The sequence below is a fragment of the Grampus griseus genome (assembly GCF_964374135.1).
Source record: "Grampus griseus genome assembly, chromosome: 6".
Taxonomy (NCBI): Eukaryota; Metazoa; Chordata; class Mammalia; order Artiodactyla; family Delphinidae; genus Grampus; species Grampus griseus.
Window position 1 is genome coordinate 98,880,558 of NC_139000.1, and position 17,833 is coordinate 98,898,390.

A 17,833-nucleotide genomic window follows, 5' to 3' on the forward strand; every position below is an offset into this window, starting at 1 on the left:
CACCCTGGCCACCTCTCCCCACCCCCATCCCTATCAAGGAGGCCTCACTATTCCTCTGCAGATGCTCTCAGAAGCCACCAGGCCTTGACATCCAAAGTGGCGAGCTGTCACTCCTTTCTGCATGTCTTGCCTTCTCTGGGCGATGGACTCCTGGCTTCATGACATTCTTTCTCAACCCCCCATCCCTCCCCACAACTCTCTCTCAATGTTTTTGGCACACTTACTGTGTAGTAGGTCCTTTACTAAAAATACAAAGAATCACTAGATACACTCCCAGCCCCTCAGGGACCTGGCCATCTAGTCTTCCCCCTCCCTTTCATGCCATCTCCAGCTCCCTTTTTCTTCGAGTCCCCTAGCGTTTCCCAGGATGCTGGGTTTTGACCTTCTTTCTCCCTCGGCAACCTCATGGGGCAGACTACCACCTCTAGCTCAAATGGCTCCCAAATTTCTGTTGCCAGGTACTGCCCCCACCTCAGCCTCAACTGGCAAGAAGTGAACTCATTGCTTCCCCTTCTCCTGTCATTGCTACCTGTTCCTCCCCAGCGGTGAGGGGTGGGGGCGGGGGCGCTGTCTCCAGATCAAGTTCTGTTTTGCACATTCTGCCTCTAGGATTCCTCCCACTTGGCCCTTTCCATCTTGGGCTCCAGGCCCAAGTCTAGAGCCTCACAATCCCCTGCCTGAACTACTGCCGTAACTTCCTGGCTGGTCTCTCTGTGGACCGCCTCTTCCTGTCTATTCCATCTGCCAGCCTGCAGCCTGATTCATTTTCCCAAAGCACTGCTTGGATCCATCACTTCTTTGTTTTAAATGTTTCTAAGCATTCCATAGCGCTAGTTGCCCACAGAATACATTCGGAATCCCCTAGTCTAAGTTCAAGGCATCTACAAATCTGGCCCCCAACCTCCTGCCCCAAATCAGTCTCAACCTCATGAGCTCCACGGTTCAGCCGTATTTGCTGTCTCCAGACAGACCCAGTGCTTCGCCGTGTCTCCAGTTTCCCTCATGCTGCTGTCTCTTTCAAGGATCCATCTTTTAGTTTTTGCATGATCTCACACCGGGCATCTTTCAAGGCCTGCCTTAAACACTTCCTCCTCTAAGAAAACCTTTTTATTTTCCCCTCTTGACACCCAGCAGGAGTGATTCCTCTCTCCTGTGACCTCTCACAGCCCTTTATACTATCTTATCAGGCACACATAATTTTCTGCTTTGCATGGGCGTTATCTATACATATGGCCTCATTTCTGGAGGGGCGGCTTAGCTCCTTCGACTCATCTTTCTGTTCTCCACAACACCACAACGCTCTGTGGTCATTGCAGAACAGGTGCTCAGAAAGTAGTGAATGAGTGGATAAAACAATACGTGACTGGGTGGGCGGGTGGATGTATATGGGTGGATGAATGAGTGTTTGCCTCTTGGCTAAGCCAGTGTATAGCTAGTTTGACAATGTCTGTTAACAAAGTAAAGACGAAATAGGAGTGAGAGGGAGCTAACAGCTCTTTGAGTATGTACTAGAGTTTATTCCAGTCCTCACACATCTAGTTAAAAGCGTTACAAAGTGAGTATTAAGAAAGCAAGAGAAGGATGAAGCTCTGGGATGGAGCCCTTCCATGGGCACCTAGTCACCAGTGTGACTCTGATGGCCAGAGTCTTGTCTTGGAGAAGCCTTGGCTCTAGAATTCCAAAAAGACTTGAGAACTGTGGCAAATGCTAGTCTATCCCCACAGTGAACCTGACACAGTACTACGGAGGCACTACGAAGCATGCCAATGCTGAAGACATAGTCACTGTCACCTCCACGACTCTGGACAAGTTTTTAACCTCTGCGAGCCTCGGTTTTCCTCATCTGTAAAATAGGTCTACCTTATAGGATTGTTGTGGGGATGAAACAAAATAATCCTTGTAAAGTGCTTATCAAAGTACCCAGCATGAGCGTTCAAAACATGATAGCTATTATTATTGTGGTAGAAATTAGCAGTCATTCTAGTTAGCGAGAAAACATGTCAGGCAACATAATCAAGGACTAAGTTATATGCTTCTCTTTTTAAGTCCCACTGGAATTCAGAGAAGAGTTTGTCAATGCGGACTAGAATAATAGGGGAGGCCTCCAAGAGGAGGAGGGTTTAGCATGGCCCTTAAAGGATGGGTGGCATCTGGGAGATGAGAATAGTGCAAGAGCGTGCGCAAAAGCAGGGAAGTGGGAATAAGGGCTGCTGGTGCAGCAAGTAGGTGGTGGAGACACAGCAGAAAAGCGGCCTGATACAAAGTAACAGGTAATAAAATTGGAAGCACCAATGACCTCAAGTCTTTCATGACCTTCTGTGGCAGAGTGGCTACAGAAAGCCATCTAAGGTTATCAGTCCTCAGGGAGATAGAAATAATAAACGCTCTACATAAAATCTATGTTTTAAACACTTCACATGTTGTAACCTACCTAATAGTCAGAGCAACCCTGTGACACAGATACTATTACCACCCTCCATTTTATGGATGAGAACGTGAGGCACAAAGAGGGTAACTTGCCCAGGGTCACACAGCTTCTGAGTAGCAGAGTCTCCTCTCCCCAGGCATTCCCGTCCAGAGTCCATGCTCTTAACCACTACATTATTGCTGCCTCTTTCCTGTACGTCTGTAGTCATCAGCTCGCTTCACTCTATGGCTTACTGCCAGCCGTTGGAAGACAGTTCCACTGCCACCATCACGTCAGAAACTCAGCCAGGCGTTCATTGAATGGTTATTTTTATTTATTTATATAAATTTATTTATTTATTTTTGGCTGCGTTAGGTCTTCACGGCTGCACATGGGCTTTCTCTAGTTGTGGCGAGCGGGGGCTACTCTTCGTTGCGGTGCGTGGGCTTCTCATTGCTGTGGCTTCTCTTCTTGTGGAGCACGGGCTCTAGGTGCGCAGGCTACAGTAGTTGGGGCACACAGGCTTAGCTGCTCTGCGGCACGTGGGATCTTCCCGGACCAGGGCTCAAACCCGTGTCCCCTGCATTGGCAGATGGATTCTTAACCACTGCGCCACCAGGGAAGTCCCACTGAATGGTTATTATGTGTCTGGTCCAGGGGTGTGTGGGGAGGATGGGAGGGTTGCTAAGGGAGTTACTGAGGAAGGAGACCTGGGCTGTGGCCCCAGGGAACTCCTACTCTACTGCTGCAGACAGGACTCAACTTCTTAGGAACCAAGAGAGGGCAGTGCCAGCCTGGAGGCCTTCCTGCTGAACTGGGGGGCCCTGACTTGCAGCAAAGTAGCACTTCAGAGGGCAGCCTCAGCTCGAGGACTCCGAGATGGTGGGGAGCTGGGACGTGGCCTTGGCCCCCAAGGTGTTTTACCAGATGCCTGCAAGTGGGATTGCCTGCTGTACAGGGACAGGCACATGGGGGTGTGGCTCCCTCCAGCCGCCCCCTCCCTTCTCCACTGGGAGAGCGGCAGCCCCCAGCCAATGACCTGAGCGCTTCCCACCAAAACGCCTTCGCTCTGTCCTCCCCTCCCCCTATTAACGTCTCATAGTGTTACTAAGTCCCTCTGTGTTCAACCTTTCTGGGCTATGAGAGAAGTGTGGCACCGTGGACATAGACTGAGGGGAAGGAGGTCAAGGGCACCAACACAGCGCCAGGGAAAGGCCACGGCAGAGGCCGAGGCGAGTGAGAACCTGGGCCTGAAATTGACCCGCAGCCCCGGCAGGGCAGGTGTGAGGAAGCAGGGATGTGTAGGCTGCCCCGGGAACGGCTGAGCCCTGCCGTCATTTCCTTTCCAGCCAGAGAACAATGGCTCAAAAACTAGTGCAGCCCGTCCACCTTCCCGTCTCGCCGCGGGCCACATGCGATCTCCGGTCCCCGAGGCTGAGCGAACGGAAAGCCGGAGCCCCGCTCCCGGGAGACACGCAGGGCCAGAGGGGGCTGCCCTCGTCCCCGCCCTCTGAGATCGCGGGGCTCGACAGCCCCGGCTGGCACGTTCTCCCTCCCCTTCCAGGCCCTGCACTCGGCCAGCAGCCTGGAGAGTCACCGAGGGATGAGGACGCCACAGCCCGGGGGAGCACCCTTTCTGCTCTCGCGGCCCCGAGCGCGCAGCGCCCAGGAGCCGGATAGAGCCTGACGCCCTGTCGTCTCCCCTCGCGCACAGGGCTCTGCGAGTGATCCGGCCGGCCAGCTCCCTGCTGCATGGAACGGCTGCAGAAGGTGCGCGGGGCTACACCCACGCCGGGGCAGTGGGGTGCCGGGGGCACGCGGTGGGGGCCAGGCTCCCCGCGGAGGGTCAGGTCGGGAGTCGAGGATGCCACCTGGTGGTTGCCCGCGGCGCCGCACCCCGGGGCCCCAGAGGCCTAGAGAAGCCCTCCCCTGCCCCAGCCCCCTCCCTCCGGCCCGGCCCTGGCACCCACACACATTCCCACCCGCCCGCCTTCTCGCTCTCCCCAGCAACCACTTACCTCCCCTGGGAGCGTCAGCTCCTCCCGAGGCTCCAGTGTTCCGGGCTCTCCCTCCAGCATCGTGGTGAGTACCTCTTGGCCACCAGCACCCTCAGGCTGGGAGGAGGGAGGGGTGGGGCGCACGCCGGCCGCTGGGCAGCTTCACTCAAATGATGATGGTCCTGCCAGGGCTGGCAGGCAGAGAGAACCCCAGACCCAGAGAAGGTTCTGCACACCCCCTCCTGCTGGTCTGGTACTGTCTCGTTGTACCCAAAGGGCTAGGTGAAGGACTATCATTGTTTTAAGGTGACACTCTAAACCTTTTAAATGACAATAATAGAAATATTAACTTACAGGAGCTGACATCTAAAACGGCCGCCCATCTTCTTCCTAATAAATTGCAGGTCTGGCTTGTAGGGCCAGTATTCTAAGGGAGGCTTTTGACACCTCTGTTCCATGTGTACCATTTCCCTTCAGGCCAAGATGGACAATCAAGTGATGGGCTACAAGGACTTGGCTGCCATCCCCAAGGACAAGGCCATCCTGGACATCGAGAGGCCTGACCTCATGATCTACGAGCCCCACTTTACCTATTCTCTGCTGGAACACGTGGAGCTGCCCAGAAGCCGGGAGGTAAAGGGTGGGAGGTTCCTCTTGGACAGGACTTGGGGGAAGGGCTCACCCAGCCACACTGGGTGGGAGGCAGAATCCCTCTCATGCTTTCTTTCCTGGAGGCCAGACTTCAAAACAAGAAGGGGACCTGTGCACAGGAATCACCAGTCAGTTGGTGACCTGGGTATTTGTGCAGAGCAGGCAGAGATGGGCTGGCGGCTGGAGGCTAGCTCCAGGTGGAGAGCAGGGGAGGCCATGTTTGAATGGTAGCAGCACAGAGCGGGGTCATGTAGGAATGGGGTGGGACTGGGCAGAAAGTGAGCAAATTTGTGGAAAGCGCTCAGGAACACTGAGCTCGGAGGCCGGAAGTCCTAGCTGAGTGTGACCTGTGTGACGGTGTGGTCTCAGTTTCCCTTCCTATAAAATAGAGGTGAGACTTTTACCCGTCCACCTCACCAGGGAGTCAAATGCATGAGATACCGGAGGACAGGTACTTTGTACACTGTGTTGGAGAAAGGGGCAGTGTCATGGCTGAGCAGAGAGACGGGGCCAGGCTGTGGGGAGACTTAAATGACTGACAAGGGGCCCGGACTCCATCCTGGATGCTGTGGGTCTTGTCCCTTCCCCCTGTTGCTCATTGGCTCTGAGGTCAGAGCCAGAGCCCCTCCAGCTGGCCCTCAGAGCACATGCACACTGCTGCAAGATCCTCGACTTCTTCTGCTTCTTCGTGGGTCCTAGGGAAAGACGTAGGACCCTGTCTAGGGAGAGAGAGGACGGAGGGCCAGCCCTGGGAGCTGGCAAGGACGAAGAGAGAAGAGGTGGCCCAGAAATTGGCTGGGCAATTGCAGAGTTGAGTGTGTGGGGGGGTGAAGTGACCCACCTGGGGTCCTAGGGACAAGGGTTTAATCCCACCCTTGTGGCTCTGACCAGCCTCCTCTCCATTCACAGCGCTCGCTGTCACCCAAATCCACATCCCCCCCACCATCCCCAGAGGTGAGTCTGCCCCGCACCTGACACTTGCCCAGCCCTGCTCTGACCGGGCTCAACCCCCTTCCCCACACACGTCCAGACTGGGCTTGGCAGAGCCTAGGGGGTGATGGAATCAGTGGACCTTGTCCTGTCACTGGCCAGCTCTGGGTCCATCTACGTCTGACCCAGGATCTCTTTTAATCCTTTCTCCTGGGTCAGGCAGCATCAGCAGGTCGAGTCCTTGGATAGCCTTCCTCTGCCCTGGGGTTGGGGGCGTGTGTGCTAGGGTGGGAGGATGGAGATGGTGGAGGGGGCGGGGTGGGGGACCTGGGAGCTGCAGTGAACCGTACTTCTGCTCTGCAGGTGTGGGCGGAGAGCCGGTCCCCTGGAACCCTCTCTCAGGCTTCAGCCCCAAGAACCACTGGCACGCCCCGGACCAGCCTGCCCCATTTCCACCATCCTGGTAGGTTTTGGTGTCAGCATGGCGGCATCCTTGCCCTAGGTCCTCTTTTCTTCCTTCAGGAACCCAAGCCCCTTACTCTTAGTCCCCCACTCTCTGGAATACATGCACACCACAGAACTGGCCAGACCCCCAGATGCCGGACCCCAGGCAGAGCTCCCAGAGGTGGTGGGCCCTGCTGCATCCTCCCTCCCACCCAAACAGAGAAGTGCAAAAATCCCAACCCCTGAGGGGTAATTTCAGGATCTCTGGTTCTGTCTTGACTCTTGGCAGGAGCCCCTGAGTTTCCTGCCTTCTCCCAATCCATGTCTCCATTCCCTCCTCTGACCCAGCCTCCCCGCCATCCTCATAGCCTCCTTCTCATCCATTCTTGCTCCCTCTCCACAGAGACCACCCGCCCAGATTACAACATCTACAAGAAGCCACCCATCTACAAGCAGAGAGGTGAGGGTTCCCCTGACCGACCAGAGCCCCCTTTTCGCCACGTGCCGGGAGGCTGTCCTGAGGGTGGGGGGGTGATGGGAAAACAGATGTTCATAACAGCATGTACACTGCCCTGTGCTCTTCCTTGTGCATTGCTTTTACACCCAGGAGCTCACAGGTGTGAAGAGGGAGAGAGGAGGGAGTGGGGGGCTAAGGTGGGAGGTGGCCTCCGGGGGGGAGGGTGTGCCCGGGCTGACCTTGACCTCCCCCTGCAGAGTCCACAGGAGGCAGCCCTCAGAGCAAGCACCTCATTGAAGACCTCATCATCGAGTCGTCCAAGTTCCCTGCAGCGCAGCCTCCCGACCCCAACCAGCCAGCCAAGATCGAAACAGACTACTGGCCATGCCCCCCGTCGCTGGCTGTTGTGGGTAGGCGAGAGAGGCCCTGCCGAAGCCCCAGGAACCCCCCACCCCCCGACCTGCATGAACCCTCCAGGCTCCTGCTTCCCCCGTCCCCTGCAACCCCATCGCTCTTGGCGTAAGCGGCCCTGCTTGTTAATCATTTAACCGCTTTCCGTTCATTTCTTTGGCCGCTCAACAGACATTTGTCGAATTTCTACTGTGTCCCAGGCTCTGTGATGGGAGCTCTGGAAAGAGAAAGAGGAATGAGATGAGGTCTTGACCCCCAATCGCTTTCAGTCGTGTGGGCGTGTGTTGCCCACCCAGCTTCACCGCAAGGCTAGAAAACGTTGCTTTTATTTTATAATAATGATTTGCGGTGTTCCCTTCAAGGTCGCAGCTCCGGGACATGCACAAAGCAGCCCCTGACAGATGCTCGTTGAGCGCGCGGTTGATTGACTGATGTGCCCGCTTTGGTCCGTATTTCCCAGAGACAGAGTGGAGGAAGCGGAAGGCGTCGAGGAGGGGGGCAGAGGAGGAGGAGGAGGACGACGACGATGACTCCGGGGAGGAGATGAAGGCTCTCAGGGAGCGTCAGAGAGAGGAACTCAGTAAGGTAGCATCTCGCTGCCCCACCCGCATCCCTGGGCCGCCCTGGGGACAGAAGTTCCATTCTGATCTAAATGGGTACATGTCTGAAGAGCGTCCTGGTGAGAACATGTGAGGAATTCCCTTTCTTTGCCGGGATGTCAGGCTGCCGCTTTTGAAGGGACACTAGGATTGCATGTTGCTTTAGGGGGACACCGCTTACTGTTAGGGCCAAAAGCACAGAAAAGGGTGGTCCCGCCAGGGCCAAGCTTCAGCAGGCGGAGTAGTTCATGGGACGAGGAGAAAGGAGAGAGTAGGCTGCTGGCCTCCAGGGGAGGAGAGAGGGTGTAGAGAGTCACGGAAAGGCCACTGATGGTGGCATGGGCCTGTGCTCTGGGCCTTGTGACCTGGTTTGCAGAAGCCCCTGGGGCAGAGTTACACTGAGCGGCTCTGACTCCTTGCTCTCGAGGGTGGCCAGACCCAATGTGGCCGAGCTTCTGACCAGGACAGGCTCCATGGGCTCCAGGCACCACACAGCCCCTCAGGAACTCTGTCCCCACTTCTGCCTGGGATGGACCCAACTCTGAACCTTTTGGGGATGAGAAACAGGTATCGACGCCTTGGATCCATCTTCCTTTCTCCTTGCCAGGTTACTTCTAACTTGGGAAAGATGATCTTGAAGGAAGAGATGGAAAAGTCACTGCCTATCCGACGGAAAACCCGCTCTCTGCCTGACCGGACACCCTTCCATACCTGTGAGTGTCACCAAGGGGGCTCAGAATCACCTGGCCAGACCCTGAGGCCAGAATCAAGTAGTCTGCTGAGTCTGTCTGTCACACGCCCAGCGCTGTGCTACTGTGGGTATAAGAGACATAGAAGTTTCGGTTGCTGGCTCAAGGCTCTGGCGCTCTCCTTAGGGCAAGAGTACCAGTCATGGAACAAGATGAGATGACAAAGGATGGCATCAGCTAAAGCAGAATTAGCACACTTTGTTTAATTCGACAAACATTTATTGGGTGTCTACCATGTTCTTGGCCCTGAGGATATAAAGAGTAAAACACTATAGTGCTGCCTTCCGGTAGCTTCTGGTCACGGGGAAAGTGACGTGAAAACTGGGGTGTCAGTGCAGCATAGCAGGTGAGAGGTACACTTCAAGTGCTTTGAGAGGACGCTGATAGGGCCTGGGTCCCAGAGTTGGAGTCTTGAAGGACAAGACAAAGTGAGTGGGGGAGAAGGGCAGCACAGACCCCAGGGACAGTGTGGGAGCAAAGGCCAGGAGCAGCAAACATCCAGCCAGCAGAGAGGACCTCCAGGAGCCTGGAATTACAGCGCACAGAGCGTGCTCTGCGGTGGCTGGGGCTTTGGTGCCATGCTGCACATCACTGAGGCTAACCTGGGCTTCCTTCGAGCATGATGGCTGGAGAGGAGGGGGGCAGATCTGAGAAGCCCAAACTGGAAGCTACAAGTCCTCTTAAGAGCCTGGCCTCGGAAGCCACAGGGCATCCTTCTACTGCCTTCTGACAGTCAGAGCAGCTCCCAGGCCGCCCAGACACAAGGGAGAGGAAAGAGATTCTGCTTGCTGCTGAGAGGAACCACCCAAGGGCACACAGGCTGGGAGGTAATGTTGCGGGCCATCTTCAGAGGCAGTCTACCACACTTTCCAATCATCTGGGTAAGGGCTAAAAATATACATAGGTCCAGAGAAGATGGAATGGGTTTGAGAACTATACAGGCACAGTCTGTATAGAAATTGCCCCGGAATTACAATTTTTCATCTTTACGATGGTGCGAAAGCAATAAGCATTCAGTAGAAACTGTATGTCCAGTTTTGAATTTTGACCTTTTCCCAGGCTAGTGATGTGCGGTATGATGCTCTCTTGGCTTTTTTTTTTCTTTTTTTTCTTCTGTTTTTTTTGGCCGCACCGTGCGGCATGCAGGATCTTAGTTCCCTGACCAGGGATTGAACACGCGCCCCCTGCAGTGAAACCGCAGAGTCTTAACCACGGGACAGCCAGGGAAGTGCCACGATGCTCTCCTGAGATGCTGGGCAGCGGCAGCGAGCCTCAGCTCCCCGCCAGCCACATCATCACGACGGGAAACAGCCCATACACTTACAACCATGCTGTACCCAGACCACCATTCTGTTATCCACTTTCAGTACAGTATGCAGTAAATTACATGAGAGGTTCAACACTTCATTGTAAAATAGGCTTTGCCCAGCTGTAGGCTCATGGAAGTGTCCCGAGCACGTTTAAGGTAGGCTGGGCTGAGCTCTGACGTTCAGTAGGTTTGGTGTATTAAATGCATTTTTTTTTTTTTTTGCGGTACGCGGGCCTCTCACTGTTGTGGCCTCTCCCATCGCGGAGCACAGCCTCCGGACACGCAGGCTCAGCGGCCATGGCTCACGGGCTCAGCCGCTCCGCGGCATGTGGGATCTTCCTGGACCGGGGCACGAACCCGTGTCCCCTGCATTGGCAGGCGGACTCTCAGCCACTGCGCCACCAGGGAAGCCCTAAATGCATTTTTGACTTAACGATGGGTTTATCGGGGCGTGACCTCATCGTAGGTCGAGGAAGATCTGTAGAGGAGATGGAATCAACTGGACTTAGTGGCTGATTGAATATGGGTGGTGAAGGAGAGACGAGTTGGGGTTTTTGTCTTGGGTGCTGGGTAATGACAGACCTGGGGCTGAGATCATGAAAGAGGCAGGTTTCGGGGGAAAGATGAAGAAACTGTTTTGGGATGTGTTGGGTTTTAAGTGCATGTAGGTGGGAGCTGAGTTTGACTGAGTTGCAAGCCTGAGGCGCAAGTCAGGGTTCAAGCAGAATCTTCAGCTTATATGTGGTAGTGGGACCATGAGAAAAAATCCGATTGTGTAGAAAAAGGGGAGGGAAGGGCAGGGTGCCGAGGGCTGTTCCTTGGAGAGCACTCACACTACAGTCCCCTTGGAAGGTTGGCTGGGAGGAGGTCAGAAGGGAGACCCAGCCTCAGGATGCGGGAGGCTGGCCTTGAAAGGGTCGGGGACTTGGCTTTGGGAGCAGGCCACATCAGAAGTTGAGGTTCGGGACTTCCCTGGTGGCCCAGTGGTTAAGAATCCAAGCTCCAACCAGAACAATTTCAGAAGTTCGGACAGGCGTGTCATTCAGACGTAAGGGTAACATTGAAATTAACGGTCACTTTCAAACATAAAAAGGCAATCTAGAAATCATTAGGAGTGAACATCTTATACACTTTAGGGGCTTCCCTGACGGTCCAGTAGTTAAGACTCTGCGCTTCCAATGCAGAGGGCACGGGTTCGATCCCCGGTCGGGGAGAACTAAGATCCTGCATGCTGCGTGGCTAGGCCAAAAAAAAAAAAGAGAGAGAAGTTGACGTCGTCTGCTGAGCACACGGAGGGTGAGGCTTGGTGAGAACGGTGAAGGTTTGGAACAGCTTCTGCTGGGAAAGGGAACTGATGAGAGGCTGTAGGGGCTCTAGTGATGCTAAGGTACACGTTGTGGGCTTCATCTCCATAGCCTGCGGGCAAAAGGGGAGCCCTGGGCTGATGCAGGGTTAGAGTCTGGGTGCTGCTGAGTGTGGGTGAAAGTGGTTATGTACCCACCTATGGGTCAAAGGTCAGGGGGAAGTGGGGGATCAAGACACCGGAGGTTCCCCATGATATTGACCGGCAGATGTGCCAGGAATGTGGCTGAGGGAAAGCTGCGAACAAAAAAGGGCGCTGTGTTGGCTTCCCTGGTGGCGCAGTGGTTGAGAGTCCGCCTGCCGATGCAGGGGACGCGGGTTCGTGCCCCGGTCCGGGAAGATCCCACGTGCCGCGGAGCGGCTGGGCCCGTGAGCCACGGCCGCTGAGCCTGCGCGTCCGGAGCCTGTGCTCCGCAATGGGAAAGGCCACAACAGTGAGAGGCCCGCTTACCGTAAAAAAAAAAAAAAAAAAAAAAAAAAGGGCGCTGTGCCCGTAAAGTGTGATACCCAGGCTTCAGTGTCAAAGCGAAGCGGTTGTGGACGACAAGATCCAGGGGCTGGCCACCGGAAGGGGTTGCATGCTGTAGAGTGGAGGTGAAAGCCACTGGCCTGGGGGACTCAAGGAACCGTTAAGGCTCATATATGGCTGGGACATCCATAGGGTCATCGAAATGATATTTCACCAGGATGATATTTCATTGTGGGTGGGAAGAGCTTCTAATAGGTCTTTTTAGAGAATGTGGAATAAACAGTTAAGGCCCGAAGAAGGAGGCAGAGAGACAGAGATGCCCCGAAGGTTGGATTCAGTCTTCATGCTCCACCAGGATTTGCTAGTTAGGCAAAATTAGCTCTTTAATGTGCACTTGGCCTTGCAAAGTTGAGTAGCGAAATGTCTGCCTCAGTGTCACTGTTGGCATCCTTGAACTCGTATGGGATCAACGGTCATATGATTGCGTAGGTTACTCTCATAGCTGATCAACCTGAACAATTTCAGAATTACGGACAGGCGTGTCATTCTGACTTAAGGGTAACACTGAAATTAACAGTCACTTTCAAACGTAAATAAGCAGTCTAGAAGTCATTAGAGTGAAAATCTTATACACTTCAGGGACTTCCCTCGCGGTCCAGTAGTTAAGACTCCGTGCTTCCAATGCAGGGGGCACGGGTTCAATTCCTGGTTGGGGATGCCATGCAGCATGGCCAAAAATTTTTCAAAAAAACAATCTTATCAGTCAGTTGAGGGAGAAGTGTGTACTTATCACAAAAGAGAAGCGCTTCAACAATGAGGGCCGTGAAAGTAGACAATTCTCTACACAAAAATAAGAAGCATTAAGGGAAAAAAACCCACGAGGGTCCCCAAAACACATTTTGTTCTCACCAAACTTCCAAATAACATTTTATTAAAACGTTTGAAGCAAACAATTCTTCCTTATACTTTGGAGTCTGTCCAGGCTAAACCTTCACACAAAAAAATGCTGGTCAGAACAATTGCTATACCATGCTAGCAATTTCTAGTCATTGGAGATGAAGGAATTTTGAGATTAGTGCAAACTAAGAATCCTTCTAGGAAAACCTGTTACCGAAAACCAATTTTCTTGAATTATAATCTGCAGTGCTTGAAAGCTTAGTGATATTATTGGACGTCGAGTTGAAAGTGACATCCGGTTATGCGAATGTCAAGTCCAGCGACTGCAGTACCATCTAGCAGCTGAAGGTGCTGGGAAAACTGCAGCTTCTGTTTTATAACATCGAGCATTTGAAATTTGATTACCAACATTGCTCAACATAAAATTGTAATAATTCGATTGTTTTGACTAAATTTTAGATTTCTTTTCATATTCCAGAGGTTCATTTCATGATGGTAAGCCTCCTCATCTGACCATCACTGGCTGACTATCAATTTGAACACTCGGACATTTGGCCCAAATGTCTATTTTGTGCACGTCTGTTAGAGAGAGGGGAGGCATTAGGGATAGTTCAGAGCTGCCAGCACAATGTCACCTGCTGAAGGTTACGGGCAGGAGCTGGAAGCCAACAGAGGCCCACCGGCTTCCCCCAAGTCCCCCCTCCACTGCCCTGCTCCTGGCAGGGAGGGCCAGGGAATGACCCTCTGGAATGACTGTCAGGCCAAAGGGTCTGAGACAGGGCCTCCTACTCTCTTGCAGCCTTGCACGTGGGAACATCGAAGTCTTCTTCCCTCCCCGCCTACGGCAGGACCACCCTGAGCCGGGTAAGGTCCCAGGACGGAGGTCACAGGCCTCGTGGGAAGAGTGTGCGTGTGGGGCCCGTGAGGGACTGAGCTACGTGGGCACCCGGGGCGGGGGGGGCGGCCAGACCTTTACAGTGAAGGGAGACGATGTGGAACGCTCCAGCTTCCTCTGATTCCTTTGTGTCCTTTCCAGCTTCAGTCCACAGACTTCAGCCCATCCGGGAGTGAGACCGAAAGCCCAGGTGAGAGGCAGGGCCGACCTGATGCTGGGAAAGGGGCTCAAGAGGCCCCTGGGGCAGCCCGTGTCTGCGATGTGGGCAGGGCTCTGTGGCTGGAGGTCGGGGAGGCTGAGCTGGCGGGTTTGGAAGCCTGCTGACCTCAGAGCTGCCTCTGAACAATGGCTCTTCTCTCCCACAGGCCTGCAGGTGAGTGCCTTCTGGAGGGAGACACGTGGAGCGCGGAAGCCACGGACAGACGGGGGACTGTCAGCGTTGGGGGAGGGGTGCGGGGCTACGGAGTCACCTGGTGAGGACATAAGAAGCCTAGGGTAAGGCTGGGGAGGCCTCCCTGCCCCACTCTGGCTCACTGCGGCTTTGGTCTCCCCAGAACGGAGAGGGCCAGAGGGGGAGGATGGACCGGGGGATCTCCCTTCCCTGTGTGCTGGAGCAGAAGGTGAGGGGCAGGGGCAGAGGCAGGGGATGGTGGGCAGGGGACAGAACCGTCTCTGTCGGGGGCTGGCCAGCTTGGGGAGAAGCCAGGGAAGTGAATGCACTGAGGGGTCCTCCTGGCTGATGATGGGAGGGGCAGCACGGAAGTTGGGGGAGTTGGATGGCAAGATGGCATGAGCCCCCATGGCCCCTGCAGGCTGATAAGGGGGCCTGGGGAATGGAGGGGGTTACGCTGACAGGGACCTCGAAGAGCCTGATACTTACTGCCCGCCTCCCCTCCCCGCCAGATCTATCCTTACGAAATGCTGGTGGTGACCAACAGGGGGCGAACCAAGTTGCCTCCAGGTGTGGATAGGATGAGGCTTGAGGTACGCAGGGAGAATGTGCTGGGTGGGTGAGGGGCTACTGACGGGGCAGCGTCCCCTGCCCGGTGTGGGGGAAGGTGGCCCAGCCCCACCCTGTGCCTCCTGTCCCTACACTGCCGCTGTGTGTCCCCCTGCAGAGGCACCTGTCAGCAGAGGACTTCTCAAGGGTCTTTTCTATGTCTCCCGAAGAGTTTGGCAAGCTGGCTCTGTGGAAGCGAAACGAACTCAAGAAAAAGGCCTCTCTCTTCTGATGGCCCCCACCTGCTCTGTGACTGACCCTCACCCTTGCCGCTTCAGGGCTCTGGAGCTGGGGTCGCTAGACCCCAAAGCATCATCTCTGGGGGGAGCAGGGTGGTGGGGCAGAGGTGGGGTTGGCTCCGTTGCCAAGGTCGAGGGAGAGCAAGGCCTCTGCAGTGCTGGGGCTTGGGGACGTGGACCTCCTTCCCCATGATGAGCTAGGGGTGGGGGCCCCTTCTCTCATCCCTGGTCCTCGCTGCACAGGGCAAACCCAGCGTGCACTCCAGCACACGCAGAGGTAGTGTCTGCACCGTCTCCCTGCCCCCACCCCCATGTGAAGGTCCCCAGAAGAGAGTGATGAGACACGAACATGACACTTAGTGGTCAGGCCTGTCTGCTGTCCCAACCAATGGGTGGGAAGAACCCTCGGGCCTGGTAGGAGGCACGTGAGGGTGGGAAGCAGCCACGCAGGCAGAGAGTGCCCAGGACCCTGTGCACCCAAGCACTCCTCCGCAGCTCACCTGGGCCGGGTTCCCCTGCACCTGGGCCTCCCGCCTCTCAGCCTCCAGCAGGGAGGCCACCCAGCCCTCTAGCTCACCCTGTCCTCTCCTTGTGACCCCCAAGCTTCAAAGCCTCTTGCTCCAGCCCTGAGGCTTCCCTAGAAGCCTCGGCTTAGAGTGGAGATGTCGCCTATACAGACCCCCAGCCCAACATCAGCCTTCAGGCTGAGTCGGCTAGAATGCTACCTTCTAGCATCCAGGGCCCGGGCAGAGCCCAGGCCTTTGGGCTCCCCTGGACGGGATGCGGAGCCAGGCTGAGAGTCCTGGCTACCAGGTCCCACCCACACCCCTGCATCCCCCACCATGCTCTCTAAAGAATGTAATTTATTGGGGCACCCCCCAGCTGCTTTCCTCACCTAACTCTCTGCCCTACCTTAATCACGCTCCCAGCTTTTCTTCTCTCCAAATACACGTGTATATAATTATATATATATATTTTTGCCGGGGTCTGGGTTTTGTTCCTGCCCAGACCCCGACATCCCTTTCAGCCCTGTGTGTGTGATGATGCTGGGGGAGGGGGACTCTGCTTGGAATTAAAAGGTTGCATCAGGGCCCCAAATCTATTTGTTCTTTATGAGCCGCCAGATCTGAGAGGGACAGGTGATGCCAGGCTGAGAAAAGCCACGGAGCGGGGGTTCAAATGGCGGGGTACACGGAGCTGGAGGAGAGAGAGCGATGGCACACATCCTACCCTCCCCCATCCCTGGGCCAGAAAAGCCGGGGGCAGTCTAGCAGGTCCTGTCTGCCTCCTCTCCTTCAGGGGCTGTGCAATGGTGACATGGATGAGGGGACAGAAACTCACACTCTGGAGCATGAATATAGAGCCAGCTGGGAGAAAAGGCTCTGCCCTTCACTGGGCCCCTAAATGCACCCCCTTGGCGGTCAGGCTCATCAGCAGCTGACATGGTTGTACCCCTCCAGGTCTATGATACTCACAGTTCAGTGGGGAGGCCAAACACCCAGTAAAGGTCAACTGTGTAGGAGTGGGCAGTGAGCTGATTGTCGAGGGTCAGATGGGGAAAACTAAGGGGTGGAGAAATGATGGGGGAAATCCAGCAGGAGCAAGGGTCAAGTGGAGGCCAAGGGAGCAGGAGTAGCTTGGTCCTGGATGACTTGGCAGGACCGCCCAGGGGCAGTAGACATGGAACGGGCCTGCTGCAGTGGGTGGAGGGGGTGAAGACGGGACTGGAAGATCAGAAGGACTTTGGGTGTGAGGGCTGGCGGGGATGGGGCCGGCTCACCTGCGGGGAACAGAACCTGGGTTTGGGCACCTGAAGAGGTACGCAGTCCAGAGGACCCGGTGAGTTGGAGGGGGCCCTGCGTGTGAACCCAAGACTGGACCTGGCACCTGAATCAACTCTCCTGCCCTTGGAGGAGTTTCTAGCCCCTTTGGCTGAAACAAAAGCAAAGTGGATAAGAACTGCTCAAGTGTGAATGATTAAGCTGTAGGAGTTCTGCTACATGCACAACATTGATCGTCTTAACAAACTTGCGAGGTCAACGGCACAGGTTGTTTTCATCCTTCTCGAGAATGAGAACACCGTGGAAGAGAGACATTTCACAAGCCTGAAGCTACAAGCAACTAATGATTGCAGACTGGAAACACACATCCCAGTTTCTTCACTGCTAACCTGGGTCATTCCCAGTATAGACACCATTGCCTCTCCAGGGGCAGCAAAAAGAGGAATGGTACCCACACACACGTACCCAGGATTAGGTGTTCAGCAAAAGTTTGGAAGGCTTATCCCGTTCCGGCATGAGGGAAACGGGTGACGAGGCCAGCACCCCCCTGTCCACGGAGCTCCCAAGCTCTTGAGCACCAAGGGGTGTGAGGAGTGTTTGATCACAGTGCACTGGGAAATGTTTGTGGTGCGAGCAGACTGGACTCGAAGTCCTAAAGGATCTGAAGTTCCTGAGAATTTAGAGCGGCTCAAAGTGGAGGTCTGTCCTAAAATAAAACCTTGGTGATTATTTAGTCCATTGGTTTCCAAACCTTTTTAGTAGTCAAATCTTTTTAAAAATTAGATCTTACTATTAGCAATTAGAATACATTTATAAATTGATTTATTTATTTTTTTTTGGCCACGCCACGCGGCATGCGGGATCTTAGTTCCCTGACCAAGGATAGAACCTGTGGCCCTTGCAGTGGAGGCCACGGATTCCTAACCACTGGACCGCCGGGGAATTCCCTGTAAGTTGAAATGTTAATTATTAATGAAATCAATCAATGAGAACAAGGAAGCTATTTGATGGATATAACAACTTTAAGTCAAGCATTGTATATGACAGCCGCCCTTTCACCAAGCACAGGATCTAATTTATTCTTGTATTTGGTTGCACAGTAGGAGAGAATTCTGATTCACACAGATAAGTAGTTACAAAGTTGCGGTGGTTTAAAAATGCATGCAAATGTGAACGGTCACATTCCTCACGTTGTTGAGCGGCAGCAGCTAAGCCCCATCTCTTTGAATCTGGGCT

At 54.5% G+C, this 17,833-nt stretch overlaps 1 protein-coding gene across 1 annotated transcript; it reads left to right on the forward strand.

Moving 5' to 3' along the window:
* Positions 1-4,037: 4,037 nt before the first annotated feature.
* On the forward strand, positions 4,038-15,901 carry DMTN (dematin actin binding protein). The gene is given in 15 exon segments (XM_082656360.1): positions 4,038-4,177; positions 4,415-4,489; positions 4,882-5,037; positions 5,965-6,009; positions 6,349-6,448; positions 6,833-6,889; positions 7,144-7,296; positions 7,758-7,882; positions 8,504-8,609; positions 13,482-13,546; positions 13,719-13,767; positions 13,943-14,069; positions 14,071-14,197; positions 14,481-14,561; positions 14,696-15,901. Coding segments are annotated over 15 exon segments (1,398 nt in total). The 5' UTR covers positions 4,038-4,159; the 3' UTR covers positions 14,810-15,901.
* The last annotated feature ends 1,932 nt before the right edge of the window (positions 15,902-17,833 follow it).